At 34.3% G+C, this 14200-nt stretch overlaps 1 protein-coding gene across 44 annotated transcripts in view; it reads left to right on the top strand.

Annotated features, from left to right (window-relative positions):
* The window catches only part of LOC119076578 (sodium channel protein para), a 107505-nt gene that overhangs the window by 82362 nt on the left and 10943 nt on the right, over window positions 1-14200 (top strand). For 6 of the 44 annotated variants that reach the window (XM_037183383.1, XM_037183384.1, XM_037183411.1 and 3 more), the window contains 9 exons: window positions 3376-3653; window positions 4422-4595; window positions 5576-5738; window positions 7938-8125; window positions 8278-8482; window positions 11539-11714; window positions 11780-11996; window positions 12058-12317; window positions 12881-13054. In XM_037183383.1, the coding sequence (XP_037039278.1) occupies window positions 3376-3653; window positions 4422-4595; window positions 5576-5738; window positions 7938-8125; window positions 8278-8482; window positions 11539-11714; window positions 11780-11996; window positions 12058-12317; window positions 12881-13054 (1835 nt within the window). Of the gene's footprint in view, window positions 1-3375; window positions 3654-4421; window positions 4596-4732; window positions 4896-5575; window positions 5739-7937; window positions 8126-8277; window positions 8522-11508; window positions 11715-11779; window positions 11997-12057; window positions 12318-12880; window positions 13055-13370; window positions 13494-14200 lie in introns of all 44 variants that reach the window. The other 38 variants (XM_037183382.1, XM_037183398.1, XM_037183410.1 and 35 more) reach the window with 15 other exon arrangements.

Here is a 14200-nt window from a genome sequence, read left to right on the forward strand (position 1 = left end):
CTGTGAGTATGTGTGTGTGAAATAAATGTAATTTTGGTGTGTTCAGTCCTTACATTGTTTTAATTTAATTTAAAATTTTCGTTTTACCGAACTAATTTTCTTCAAAATTGTTTTTTATATGTTTCGTAATTAAACATTTTGTTCAAAAAAAGAGTCCCCAACTTCAAGCGAAAATGTTTATGGATCCCTTTGAAATTGAAATCAGTCAATAATACATGTTGAATTGGTATTCACAGATGAACAACCCCCACCGTACACTATCTATATATGAAGATCTTCCCTTCCTACTAAAGATTTAAAAAATTAATTGAGATAAAAAAAAAGTATTTATGACAATAAAAAGACTGTGTACTGATTTAGTAATGCTACCATGTCTATGTTAAGTATGTTGTTTTGTGACTCATCCTCTTTTTTCATATTTCATATTTGTACTGTCCTGGGAAAGAGAGGTCTTTCATAATTTTTATTTCTTCCTTTCAATTTATTTTTCCCTCATTTCATATTTTTTTCTTCTTCTTAATTTCTTTCGTCAATCAACAAATTCAAGTTTTTCTTTTTTTTTGTTTTGTTTCTTTAAAAGTATATTCGAGAACGTTGGTACCAATTTTTGAAGTTGAGTTATGCAATCTGTGCTTTCATTTCTCTTCTTTCCATTTTATCCAATTGAATCTATTATTCATACGTAATGTACACAGAAAAGTTTGCTAAAATGTTGGTTTCTTTTTAAGTTTTTTTTTTCCGTTGGTTTTGCAGTGCGGTTACATTGCTTCCTTTCGTTTGCATGGTGGTGATTCACAATTTGTATCGATTCAATTATACTGAGAAAAAAAGAGAGTGGAACTTGACAATTTTGAAGAAATAAAGAAAGTTTTTTTGGCTACATCAGGCAGTACTGTTTTTGGGAAAACATTTTCCTAATTTTTTCTTTCATTTTCACGACTTTTCCTACATTTTCACTTCTTTCTACATTTTCACGAATTTTTGCAAATTTTCCGAAAAATATTTTTTGTAAAATTTATGGAAAATTCGGGAAAATTCGTGAAAATATGGTAAAATGTTTCCACAAAAATCTCACTGCCTTTGGATTCTTTTACTTTCTAGCACGACAAAAGACCAGTCAAGCTTTCTTTTCTCAGTATAGTTTCAAACGTATGAGTATGACAATGATTGTATGCAATGGTTTTTCTTAAATGTAATTTTAAATAGATGTAAAATGCTTATTAGAATTAAATTGGAGTAAAATAATTTAATAAAAATTTCTAATGAAAGACACGTAAAACATTTGACGCCACTACATCAGCACATTATATAAATAAAAAAGAAAAACTCGCTTAGGTATACAACAAAATTAACGGCTCAAACAACGTCGGTGTAGGGTTTTCATTCAGGATGTGGAATGAGAATGAAATTCTTAAGAATACCCAACTTCTACATATTAGTTATTGTGTTTGTAGACCCACAAAAGAGTGACGTATAACGTCACGTCCATAAACGATGAATTTTGAATGCTAAATAACTCAACCTATCTTCAGGCGAATGTGAGTATCTATCCCCAGAATGGTATGTGCATAGCTTGGCTACCTTTAGGTGAGGCTGGGAATGTATGTACCTTACATGTGATGTTCTATAATCAAAATGGCGATGGGCTAACTTACACCTTTTGTAAAAATTTAATGGGTTAGTTCAAGGTTGAGTGTACCGCCGAATGCCATTAACATTGAGACATAACCATTATCTCTCCACAAAACAAAAATCAGGAAAAATTAAATTTTACGACGACGTATACGTTCCATACAATTTTCACGATAGAAATTTTAATGTCTAATTTAAGGATGTCGTTACGTATCTCGTTCGTTTTTTGTCAACACACAGCGTGTATAGCCAATGATATATCTGGTTATTCCGTAGTAATTTTGACTTTTTTAAAGGCACCAATATGTACACCAGTCAAAAGTTGTGATTTTATGACAGGATTTTTTACTTGCCGTCTGCACAGGTGGTTAGAGGATACTTACCCAATAGGTTGCATGCGTGGGATGGAAGTTGAACTTCCGTTTCGCAGAAATCTTGAACGTTACTAACTTCGATCAAAGTTTGTTACGACAAAACTTTCGTTCTGCAATCACTTTTGAATTGAATTGCGATGTACGCGCTCAGGTATCTACTCGCACGACTCTGTTGGTGCATTGAATTCGACTAATATAAGTAAAAAGCAACGTTGGTAATTGTTGTTGCAGATCAAACTGTTTGACGAAAGTTTGGTCTGTAACGGGAGGCTTTGATGGAAGTAAAGTAATGTTGAGATTTCAAGGCAGCTGAATTTCAAGTTCAATCTTCCATATATATAGAATCCATACAACCTCCAAACCCCTGTCCGCCTTTCTTGCGACGGCGACACATAGACCTCTTAGCTTTTGTACGTCTTTCGTAAAACGACAAGTAAACATTTTTATCATGGATTATGTTTCCTTCCAATAGCACTTTGAAATGATTGGTTGGTTCATTTGAAATGAGTAAAGCAGCTGAAATTTCAGTTTTCGTTATTTCAAGGAAAATGTGAACAACTCGACTCTACACAGCAATGCTTCATGGCATATAAGTAGCTCAATTAAAAGGAATCATTGATGAAACACTCGAGAAATAAAACGAATGGAAACGCTCATTTAATACCCATATATGGATAAGATGTCGTTTGGAGTAAACGATTACATTGAGCCACTTTCAAGCACCCTAGAGCTAACAATTTCAAATTTATATTTGTAAGCCAATTAGCTTTTAGTTTATTCTTAGCTTACTGAGAGTATTTAGGACTTTTTTTTCCTTTAAGTAATATGTAGCAGTTGAGGAGGAGTATCTTTTTCACCCAACAAATTATATCTCCGTACCAGCTGTAAGAGTATTAAACTCAAAACGCTTGTCATGTTTAATTAACCGAAGTAAATGAGGCTTTTTTCATAAAATATTCAATGCGAAAGCAATTATAGATAAAGCTAAGCTAAGGTAGATTAGAGTATAATTGTGTCCAACAAAAACACTTAAAAAAATATAATTGAAATTGCACCGAATTCATCGTTAACTGTTTCTTCTATATGGTTTAAACACAGAACACAAGTTTTTTTTTTATAATTTACACTGTTCAATGAAAGCATCTGTTACATTTAGGACACGTCAATATGAACACTTTCGTCACAATCAAAAATAACTGTACAACCAAATCTAACACACATATTCAAAACCATTAAAACTTCAGATATATAAATGCCATCAATAAATGTACAACATACAACCAAAAAACGGAAAACCTCTTTTTCCCTGCACAATAAAACAAAGAGAGTTTGGGTCAAATACAAGCGATACTAATTTGCTATTGTTCAGTTTCTGTCTACTATTTTCCAACAGAAGATGACGATGAAGATGGTCCAACGTTTAAAGATAAAGCAAAGGAATTTACAATGCGTATGATCGATGTGTTCTGTGTGTGGGATTGCTGTTGGGTATGGTTAAAGTTTCAAGAATGGGTGGCTTTATTGGTGTTTGATCCGTTCGTTGAATTGTTCATCACATTGTGTATTGTGGTGAATACATTGTTCATGGCATTAGATCATCACGATATGGACAAGGACATGGAGAGAGCACTGAAAAGTGGCAATTATGTAAGTGAATATTTGATTACTTATTGAATTAGATAGGAAAACAATAGGAGATCGGTAATAATGACCATTTCTAATCTTATAGATATCAATCCACGGACTATTTTGCGGAAAACACTTTTCCAATTTTTCACGAAATTTCCTAAATTTTTTCGAAATATTTTTGGGAAAATTATGGAAAATCTAGAGAAATGCTGAGCTAAAAAAAAATGTTTTCCCAAAAAAAGTTCTCGTTTAAGTCCGTTTGTAGTAACAAAATTTACCCGCAGGCCTCCTTGTCGGAGAAATCCTTTCAAAAAGGAAACTTGTTTAAAGTCAGAACTCACTCTGAATAGTGATTTCATCTACAGTTCCCAATAAATCACTATAAAAACACTCCAAATATCTGGCAAAGTGTTCTCTTCTCATTTTAAAGGCACTTCTTTGTCAAACATATGTTACTAAGGCCGAAATAGTTATTTGTTAACATAGGGAAAAGTTACAAAATTCATTCCGAGGGTGTTGTCGCTCGGAAAAATCTCAATTTTTCCGGAGGTCAACACAATGTTTTTCACAACAAAGGCCACCGAAATGACAATTGCCTCGTCTGCGTTGTGAAAAAGCATTTTATTGAGATGATCAGGTTGATGTTGTTCGAAACCCGACCAGACCAGAACCCGACCCAAATGAAAATTGTGAGGCCTGATAAAACTGAATTACGTCGGGGAGACTCCCACATCTCTAATATTTTGTGATGCCTCACTAAAAAATCAATTAAAAAAATTTTCGCAGTTTTTCACCGCAACATTCGCCATCGAAGCCACATTGAAATTGATAGCGATGAGTCCAAAGTTTTACTTTCAAGTTGGATGGAACATTTTTGATTTTATTATCGTCGCCCTGTCGTTGGTCGAACTCGGTTTGGAAGGCGTTCAAGGACTGTCTGTGTTGCGTTCATTTCGTTTGGTAAGACAATCTTTTTCTATAAAAGAAAAATAATTTCTTGAGAACTATTCCACAGTGAAAAGAGTTTTAAAGTTCTCGGTTCGATGAGAAAATGAGTTTTTTTTTCTTTTGATATTTTTAATTGAAACATTTTTTAGCTTAGAGTGTTCAAACTTGCCAAATCCTGGCCAACACTTAATTTACTCATATCAATTATGGGCCGAACGGTCGGTGCCTTAGGGAACTTAACCTTTGTGTTGTGTATTATAATCTTCATTTTCGCTGTGATGGGAATGCAATTGTTCGGAAAGAATTACACAGGTACAGCGAGCCTGATAAGAAAATGCAAATAAACGTTTTTTTAAGTAATTTTTTTCCACTTCTATTCGAAGCTTTAACATTTAATGAAAATATTTTTGTATATTTCTCTACTAAAATAAAAATTTGCCTTGTACTTGAAAATAAACGCTTGATCGCAAAAATCAATTCATTCGCACCATGTACGAACTAAAATTGACGGAATTGGAGTACGTTGTTGAATGTTTTGTGGATGATTATATTGTAGTGCCTGATCCCATTACTGACGTCTGAAAAACAACGGCAAAAAAATGGTTTAAGGAAAATGAATTGTTGAAAGATAAACGTACTCCAAACACACCAAGTCAAGAAAGAATAATGCATATCCCTCTTTACGCCACAAACTGATGAAAGGATTTCGAAATTTTTCCGAAAATATTTTATTGAAAAAGAAAGAAAGAAAAACCCGAACACAAAAACACCATTTCGCAACCGAAATTGATTGTAAAGAATTTGTAAAAGAAATTGATTTTTTTATCGTCAAAAATTTAATTAAGAAACCATCCAACATATTAAAAAAAATCCTTTCATAAAGACGCTAACAGAGATAATTTTTCAATTTTCCTTTTTTTTCTATTTTCTCCTTTTCTTCCGTCGCTTTTCCCTTCACAAAAAAACACAAAAACCAAAATTACAACATTTAGCTTCGAGTATTCAAATTGGCAAAATCTTGGCCCACTTTAAATTTGCTGATTTCTATTATGGGACGGACAATGGGTGCATTGGGTAATCTAACCTTTGTATTGTGTATTATTATCTTCATCTTTGCCGTTATGGGAATGCAATTGTTTGGAAAGAATTATGTTGGTAAGTATGATTGAGTCTAACTTCGTTTTAATTATACTTCAAATGTTAAATTATGTCTGGGTGTGATACTTGTAGATTTGTAGATATTTTAATTAGAAAAGACGTCTTATTGATCGAACAAAATTTCTCAAATCTTCAACATTCCATACGGTGTTACCATGCGAATGTTAAATTTATTTAGAAAGTTTTTGAACTTGTTGATGGGTTCATTAACTGGAATGTCGTAAAATTCATAAATTTTTATTTTTCCTTGTCCAATTAACAGGTAATACTGCGTTAAGTAACAAAATCTATTTTAACGTTCAACTTAATTAAAATGTAAATAGAGCTTTGCGCTGCATTATAAGACAAGCTATCTAAAAGCTTTTGAACATAATTTACTTAAAGAACCGACGGGTTCAAAAGATGCATCTGGTAAAAGCTTTCGAGTGGAATTGTGTTTGTAACATTAAAAACGATTAATCAATACTATTGACTCAATAGCCATATGTTATCGGCAACGATGACAAAAATAAGCGTTGATCTATTTAGGAATAGTACATTACTATACAAGGAAAGGAATTTGGATACGAAATACCTAATTATTTCCCGAGTGCAGTATGACGTTTTCCTTTACGAAGGAGGAAAAGACTTTTTCCTTTTCCCTAGGGACGGAAAGTCCATTTTCCCTCCCTAGTAAAGGAACACATTTTTATACAATTCTGTGACGGAGTTGAACTGTATCTTGCCACTTCGTATGTTGTTCTATTATCGCACAAAGCTTCGCCTCGTGTTGACAATCGACATACAGTGCGATAATATACCTTCATACAATTCTAAGCGGTACTTTAAACAAAAGAAGTAACAGATTTAATCAAAATATTTCTGGAAAAAACCCAAACAATTTAAAAAAAGGTAAAGCTAAAAAAATCAGTTTGTCAAGAACTGGCCGCAGCGCTAACTGGAATAAAAAAATAAATATTTTTTTAAAAAAAGGCCTCCAACAAGTCTGAATAACTTTTTATGTGACTCGGTCTTTATCGGTAATAAAATTCAATTGGATTTAAGACGATCGAAATGTATTATGGAGATAGCTCAGATGCGTCCAAAGCTTTTTTTTATATTTTGCATGGCCGATATTCAAATGCTGTTGATTCCCAAGCTAAGCTGTAGTTCTTTTCATGACAAATGTGAGAAAGAAGAACTGAAAAATAAGCAATTTTAGGAGCGCATTTTGTCAATTAAATTTATTTTCCAAAAGAAAAGATGTTTTGATTTGTAATTATGTTCACAAAATTTTTCGATCGCTACAGATATATATGCAAAACATACGCTCGTGAAACGGCTTATTTATTCCTGTGACATGCATGCTACTTTTTTATTGTACTGAGATACTTCACTCTTCGATAATTGTACACTTTTAAGATGGTTTAGTTGAAAAAATTTGAAACATTCTCAATTCACAAGGTAAGGTGGTACACCTTGATGTGAGACTCAATGTTAAAATAATGTAGAACGAAGTACGACTGAAACGCACGGACATCTGTTAAAAAACTTCTGATTAAATTAGCCCATCGCAAGTAAAAGAACCAATTTTCCAGGATTGATACACATTCAGAAAATTCGATACACAATATTCACATCATGCGATGATTCGATGTCAATGAAGCGTCTATTACACTGTACAACTTTTAGAAGGGCTGAATGTACGTTGATTCAGTTTTTGTGGAAGATGTCGTGAGTGTACCGGTACCTTTATTTACAAAGCGTAGAGGAAGTCAAAGTTCATTTTAATTTTCTACAGGTTATGGGCCCAGATTTCTGCGGAAAATTTTTGAATTGTTTGAACTTATTTGTGTCGTCACGACAGAATAAAGTAAACCAGGCAGGAGCGCTGATTTGAATAATCTAGTAGCCCAATATTTTTTGCGAACAAAATTTTTCAATCTATGTCAGTGTTGATTTGAGTTCATTTTAATACAGTGTATTAGGTCCCTTATTTGACGTTTCGAAAATGAACCGCTCCTGCCTGGTTTAATTTACTCTGCCGTGGTGTCGCTTGAATCGGATAACTTGCCTTACCCTATTTACGTTAAAGGTGTACAAAACATTATCTGAAAATTGAAGTCTCGAAGTACATATTATAACAAACTAACCATGAACTATTTAGAGACAAACACTGCCAAACTGGGACTAATGCACCAACCAATAAAATTTCAGATAATGTGGATCGCTTTCCGGACGGCGATTTACCCCGATGGAATTTTACCGATTTTATGCATTCGTTCATGATCGTTTTTCGTGTATTATGCGGGGAATGGATTGAATCGATGTGGGATTGTATGTTAGTTGGCGATGTATCCTGTATTCCATTTTTCTTAGCAACGGTAGTCATAGGAAATTTGGTTGTAAGTATACTGAAAGCCATCAGCTTTGACGTAATCGTTAGGCCGAATTCACAGCACTTAGTGAATGGAAATTCATACGAAATTTCCTATCGCTAAGAAGTGAAGATCAGGTCTATGAACTTGAATTAACTCTGTGCTATCATTTCACGCAGGTACTTAATCTTTTTCTGGCCTTGCTTTTGTCCAATTTCGGTTCGTCTAATTTATCGCAAACAAATGCTGACAATGACACGAATAAAATTGCGGAGGCTTTTAATCGTATCGGACGATTTAAGAGTTGGATCAAAACAAGTGTCGCCAATGGATTTAAGTTTTTGCGGAACAAACTGACGAATCAAATATCGGATCAGCCGCCAGGTGAGAGGACCAATTACATCAGTTGGATTTGGAACGAAGGTTTTTATCCACTTGTTATTATCAGAACAAACTTATTTGTTGTTGGAACATGTCATAAGAACCATGTTGTCGTATAATTCGAGTCGTATTTTACATGTTTCCGTTTTATGATTTTATCATTTCTGTTTTCCTTCATTTCTTTCGTGTACATTTTTCTGTTATACTAACGAAACGTATCAGTAGCTTTTTGACCACAAGATGTTGTTGGCTTCTTGTATATTTTTTGAAAAAAATTAATTTTTGATTTTCTATTGTTTTCCATTTTAACGTAATTGTAATTCGTGGATGTTGTAGCTAATTGTTAATGACCCTTTAAACGTATTCAAATGGCGTAGGCATCTTCAGAAAAAAATCGCGATAGTATTTCGATTCGATGAATTACATCGAAAAGAACACTTACAACTGATGGAAAGACTTAGAGGTTTAGGTAAATCATCCTCCCGAAATTCTGGGAGCTGTCATAGTGATAAAGTGACTATAATCCACGAAAACTACATTTTTGCGACCTGCACCAGTAAACACAACTGTTTAAAAAATTTCATACAAAGAGGCTATATCTTTCAACAGCTCTGACTGTTCGAGGTGATCTTTTGCAAAAAAATTGTATGATTGTAAGACTCGTCTACTCGTTCCTTTATGAGTATGACTAATTAAAGCATGAATCACACATGAATTTCCAACAAGGAGAAGATCTACCGAAAATAATAGTTTTTAAACTGCAACGAATCTTTACCTGTTTCCGTTGCACTCCTGAGACAAATTTTTGTACTTTTACTATCAGAACTCGAACACCTGGAACACTTCGTTGCAGCCTGAGTGCCCTGGGTTCCGATGAATCAAATACTTTTGTGGAATTTTGTTCACGGCATGACTTTCTATTGCTAGTAAAATTAAATCAGATCATTCGACTAGCTCATTAGTGGTCATAGTGGACTACCGGGCGATGTCCGTTGTTTTTTTTTTTATTTTTTGTACATGACAGGGATTTTTTTTTGAGACGAACAAAATATTTTTTTCATCATTTGTAAATGTTGGGATTCGCATCGAAATTTTTCGGAGAAATAAGTACGATATGAGGGTGCCTATGAAATTCAAGCGAAACTGTAATTATTCAATTATGTTAGTTAAATAACGTATTAGGCACTCTATAGCCGAAGACTATTATTTTTCTGCTAATGATTCGTAATAACAACATCTAGTTCTTAACAGTGGATTCGATCCTTCTTACTCAATTCCATTAATATTTCTTAGAAATCGCAAAGTTGTAGTAGGTTGCTTTTTATGAGATCTGATGGTCCTTAGTATATATTGTGCCAGCATACTGTTCCCGGTAGACCTAAGACTTTCAAATTAGAGATCAGCAATATTTTTCTCAATCCCCCCTACTGTGCCATTTCTTATCAATATCAGCGACAAGAATAAATGAAGAGCTGTAGTTAATGTGACCTTAGTTGGACGGAATGGATCAGTGGTTGCGAACTAGCATTCCACCAAAATGATCCGGTTTGATTCGATTCCCGTGTCAGACAATTCCACATGGAATTTTTCGAGCTATTATATCGCATTGGGATGTCCTGAAGCTTCATAATTTGGACAGTTGCCGTGTGTTTGGTGGCTGCCACGATTTACACACTGAATGACTCGTATGACGTAACCTAAATACTACGAATTTGTGTTTATGTGTTTAGCCTACATTTAGGCGATGTATCGATTAGCACCTATAACTTTGCTCGAAGAGAATTTGCATCTTTCGAGGCGTAGTTCTAAAGTCACATTAGGCCGGTGGACTAGGCTGCACTTGGCATTGACCGTAAAAGGCCTCTAAACAAATCAAATCAAATATATTGCAAAACGTATTACAAATCCAATGAAGAAATAATCGCTTTGACCAATAAACAGGTTGCGAAGTATACCCAGTACTCTGACATAACACCTTGTTGTCTCTATATCTACCTAAACCTTCCATTCACTCAATGTTGGGTATACTTATATACCATATCGTACCCCAGGAACAACCACATTTTCTTAATTTGAGAATGTGATTTACGTAGTCTGTTGAAGACACCTTTTTTTGTTCTATTGAACATTTAAACAACTTACCCACAATGCTCTCTGAATCGTCACAGTTTTTCGACGACTGCAGTTAGTTCGTCTAATTTTATTTCTAAAATTGCGCAAAAATTACACCATAAACAGCAACCTACTATCCTTTGTTAGTGTTTTGTTATTACAATGATTCATCATGATCCTTTTTTATATGCGTCGCCCTACCGAAAACCGAAACCTAAATGTTATTTGCTATTCCCGACGTATCAGTCAGTCCAGGTAACGATCAAAAGAATATTTTCCGGAAAGAATGTTGGAAATCAAAACCAAACTATACTTTGTCTCAACTTTGCGTTAAGTTCAATCGCTTCAAATGAATTTGAATTGTGTTGTAATTTTCAAGTTTCAATGTTTGCAACGCAAACTATTCGTACCATTCCTACCATAAATGAGGATTTATTTAGCAAAATGTTTGGTGGAACTAATGAAAAGCAAACGATTTTTGATCATACACTGACCTGATACTTTAAACAAAAGAAGTAACAGACTTAATGATAATGATACGCTTGCAGCTTCTAGAAGGTGGAACTACAGATCGTTAACAGATAAAAGTTTTATCTTTTTTTTCAATCCTACTGATATTACGGCGAAGCCTGACGCATGCTTTCAAAACGCTCTCAATTGTAAATAGTACTCAACTAATAACTATCCATCTCTTAACTCACCACGCTCGATGTGTTTAAACAAGCAGAGAAAACCTAAATGATATAAATTTGGTGTCGTAATCACGTATTTCTCAATGTTTTGTTTGTAATGTGTTCGGTGTAAAAAAGTGGCAACACAAAAAATATGGATCTTGATTGAAAATGCCCTTTTGCCTTCGATTCGTTCCATTTTTCTTTCCGCTGTATTGTTTGCGTCAATTCGAACGAAAACGTTAGGCAAGAGGGTATTTCGTTGTATGTCTGCAGAACACGGTGATAATGAGCTCGAGTTAGGACCCGACGAGCTGCTGGTGGACGGACTGATCAAAAAGGGCATCAAAGATCAAAGCCAGTTGGAGGTGGCCATTGGTGATGGAATGGAATTTACGATACACGGTGATATCAAAGGAAAGAAGGGCAAAACGCTTCTAAACAATGCAAAGGTACCGTAGATTCACCTGCCAATAGAACGAATTGAAAATAATTTTCCTTTTTCAATCATCTTCAGTTGATCGGAAATTCCATAAATCATCAGGACAATCGACTAGAACACGAGCTGAACCATCGGGGGATGTCATTACAGGACGATGATACCGCCAGTATAAAATCGTATGGCAGCCACAAGAACAGACCATTCAAAGACGAAAGTCATAAAGGCAGTGCCGAAACAATGGAAGGTGAAGAGAAACGCGACGTTAGCAAAGAAGACTTAGGAATAGACGAAGGTCTGTCAAGTTTTCTTTGAGTTGTCGTTTAACTGAAATTAATTGAAAATTAAATGTTTAGATGAAGAAGGTGAAGGCGAAGAGCCACTGGGCATGGAAGCCCATATAATACATGCCGAAGAAGGAGATGTCATCGATGACAGTCCTTCGGACTGTTTTCCGGATCAATTTTATAAAAAATTTCCAGTTTTTGCTGGTGACGAAGATTCACCGTTTTGGCAAGGATGGGGAAATCTTAGGCTAAAAACTTTTCAATTAATCGAAAATAAGTATTTCGAAACAGCTGTTATCACAATGATTTTGCTCAGTAGTCTAGCCCTGGTAAGTGAAAATCAAATGCCAATGTTTAAATCGTTTCTCGATGTTAAAGACAATTGTAGATGTTTAAATCGATTGTCGATATTAAAGTCGATTGTCGATTTTGAATCTATTGTCGATTTTGAATCTATTGTCGATTTTGAATCTATTGTCGATTTTGAATCATCGATTGTCGATTTTAAATCGATTGTCGATTTTGATTCGATTGTCGAGTCGATTATAAATCGATTGTCGAGTCGATTATAAATCGATTGTCGGTTTTGAATGTTTTGTCGATTTGTAATCTATTGTGGATGTTTAAATCGATTGTCGATGTTGAAGTGGATTTTGAATCGATTGTCGAGTCGATTTTAAATCGACTATCGGTTTATTTGTGGTTGTTTCAATCGATTGTGGTCGTTTAAATCGATTGTCGATGTTTTACATCGATTATTGTGGATGTTCAAATCGATTGTCGATGTTGATCTAGACCATGGATGTTTAAGTCGAGTGTCAACGTTTAAATCAATTTTTGTTGTGAGACCGTCAGAATTTAAATAAAATTTTATATTTTCTTTGCAACAAAGGCTCTTGAAGACGTTCACTTACCCCATCGACCAATTCTTCAGGACATCCTCTATTATATGGACCGAATATTTACGGTGATATTTTTCATAGAAATGTTAATCAAATGGTTGGCTCTTGGCTTCAAAGTGTACTTCACAAACGCTTGGTGTTGGCTTGATTTCGTCATTGTCATGGTAAGTGCGACGAAACTGACATTTTGCGGAGAGAATTATCCGATTTTCGTTTTGTTATTTCCATTTACAACGTTCTGTTTTATCATTTTATGTTTTGAATTAAAAACAATTTTGAGAAGTAAAGATATTCAAGATAATTCTTGACAGTAAATAGGTAATACGTGTATGTGTGGGCGTTCGAGTTGCTATAAGTCATTTATTTTTATCGGCGAATGTATAATTAAATAAACAAGAAACGACGAAGAAAGTCAAAGGCATTTAGCTTTTATAACCAAAAAAAAAACAAAATTTAAAATTTATCAATCGTATTATGTAGTTGTCGTTAGTAAATTTGGGAGCAATATGGGCTGGTGCTGCTGATATACCAGCATTCCGCTCGATGCGAACACTTCGCGCCCTACGGCCACTACGAGCTGTGTCTCGTTGGGAGGGTATGAGAGTAAGTAAAACAGCTAACATATCAAGCAGTATGTCACAAAATGATTTAACAAAAAAAAAAAAAATGAAAAAAAGTGAAAATCAAAAACTGTGTACAATTAAAGTTACAAAAAAATTTCTATATTTTGATCACTTGATGGGACTCTATTACTATAATAATTGTTGTGGAATTTAAATGTCTATTATCAAAGTCTTTGGTTTTGTTTTGTTTTTGTTTTCAAAATATTTTTTTTACCATAATGTCGTCGATGTGTATTTACTTGATGGTGAGAACACAAGTCAATATATTATAATCCTAAATCTTTTCTGCTAAATTTCAACAATCAAAAGCTTCAATATTTTTATCTGTTTGACTACATTTTTTTTAGATTACATTTTGAAAAGCAATGTCTTTTGTAACCATTTTTTGTTTGCACATTTTATCATCAAAACGATCGAAAAAGAAAAGAAGCAAACGGTCGGTGTAAATTCTAAGCGACGACAGAATAACGAAATAATATTTTTGCGCAAATCAGTGCGGCGAAATGCAAGACTTTCGTTGCCTTCATTGTGATGAAACGTTTGGTTTATATACGACATTGTGATGGAGACTACTGTCTGACTCAAAACATTTTATTGCCTGCCTCATGCGAAAGTTGACCATTACATAGCAGTTTGCTCCTCGCGAAAATGGTCCACTACATGAAGCAATGGCATAAAAATGTATAT

This window comes from Bradysia coprophila, unplaced genomic scaffold (genome assembly GCF_014529535.1).
Source record: "Bradysia coprophila strain Holo2 unplaced genomic scaffold, BU_Bcop_v1 contig_232, whole genome shotgun sequence".
NCBI lineage: Eukaryota > Metazoa > Arthropoda > Insecta > Diptera > Sciaridae > Bradysia > Bradysia coprophila.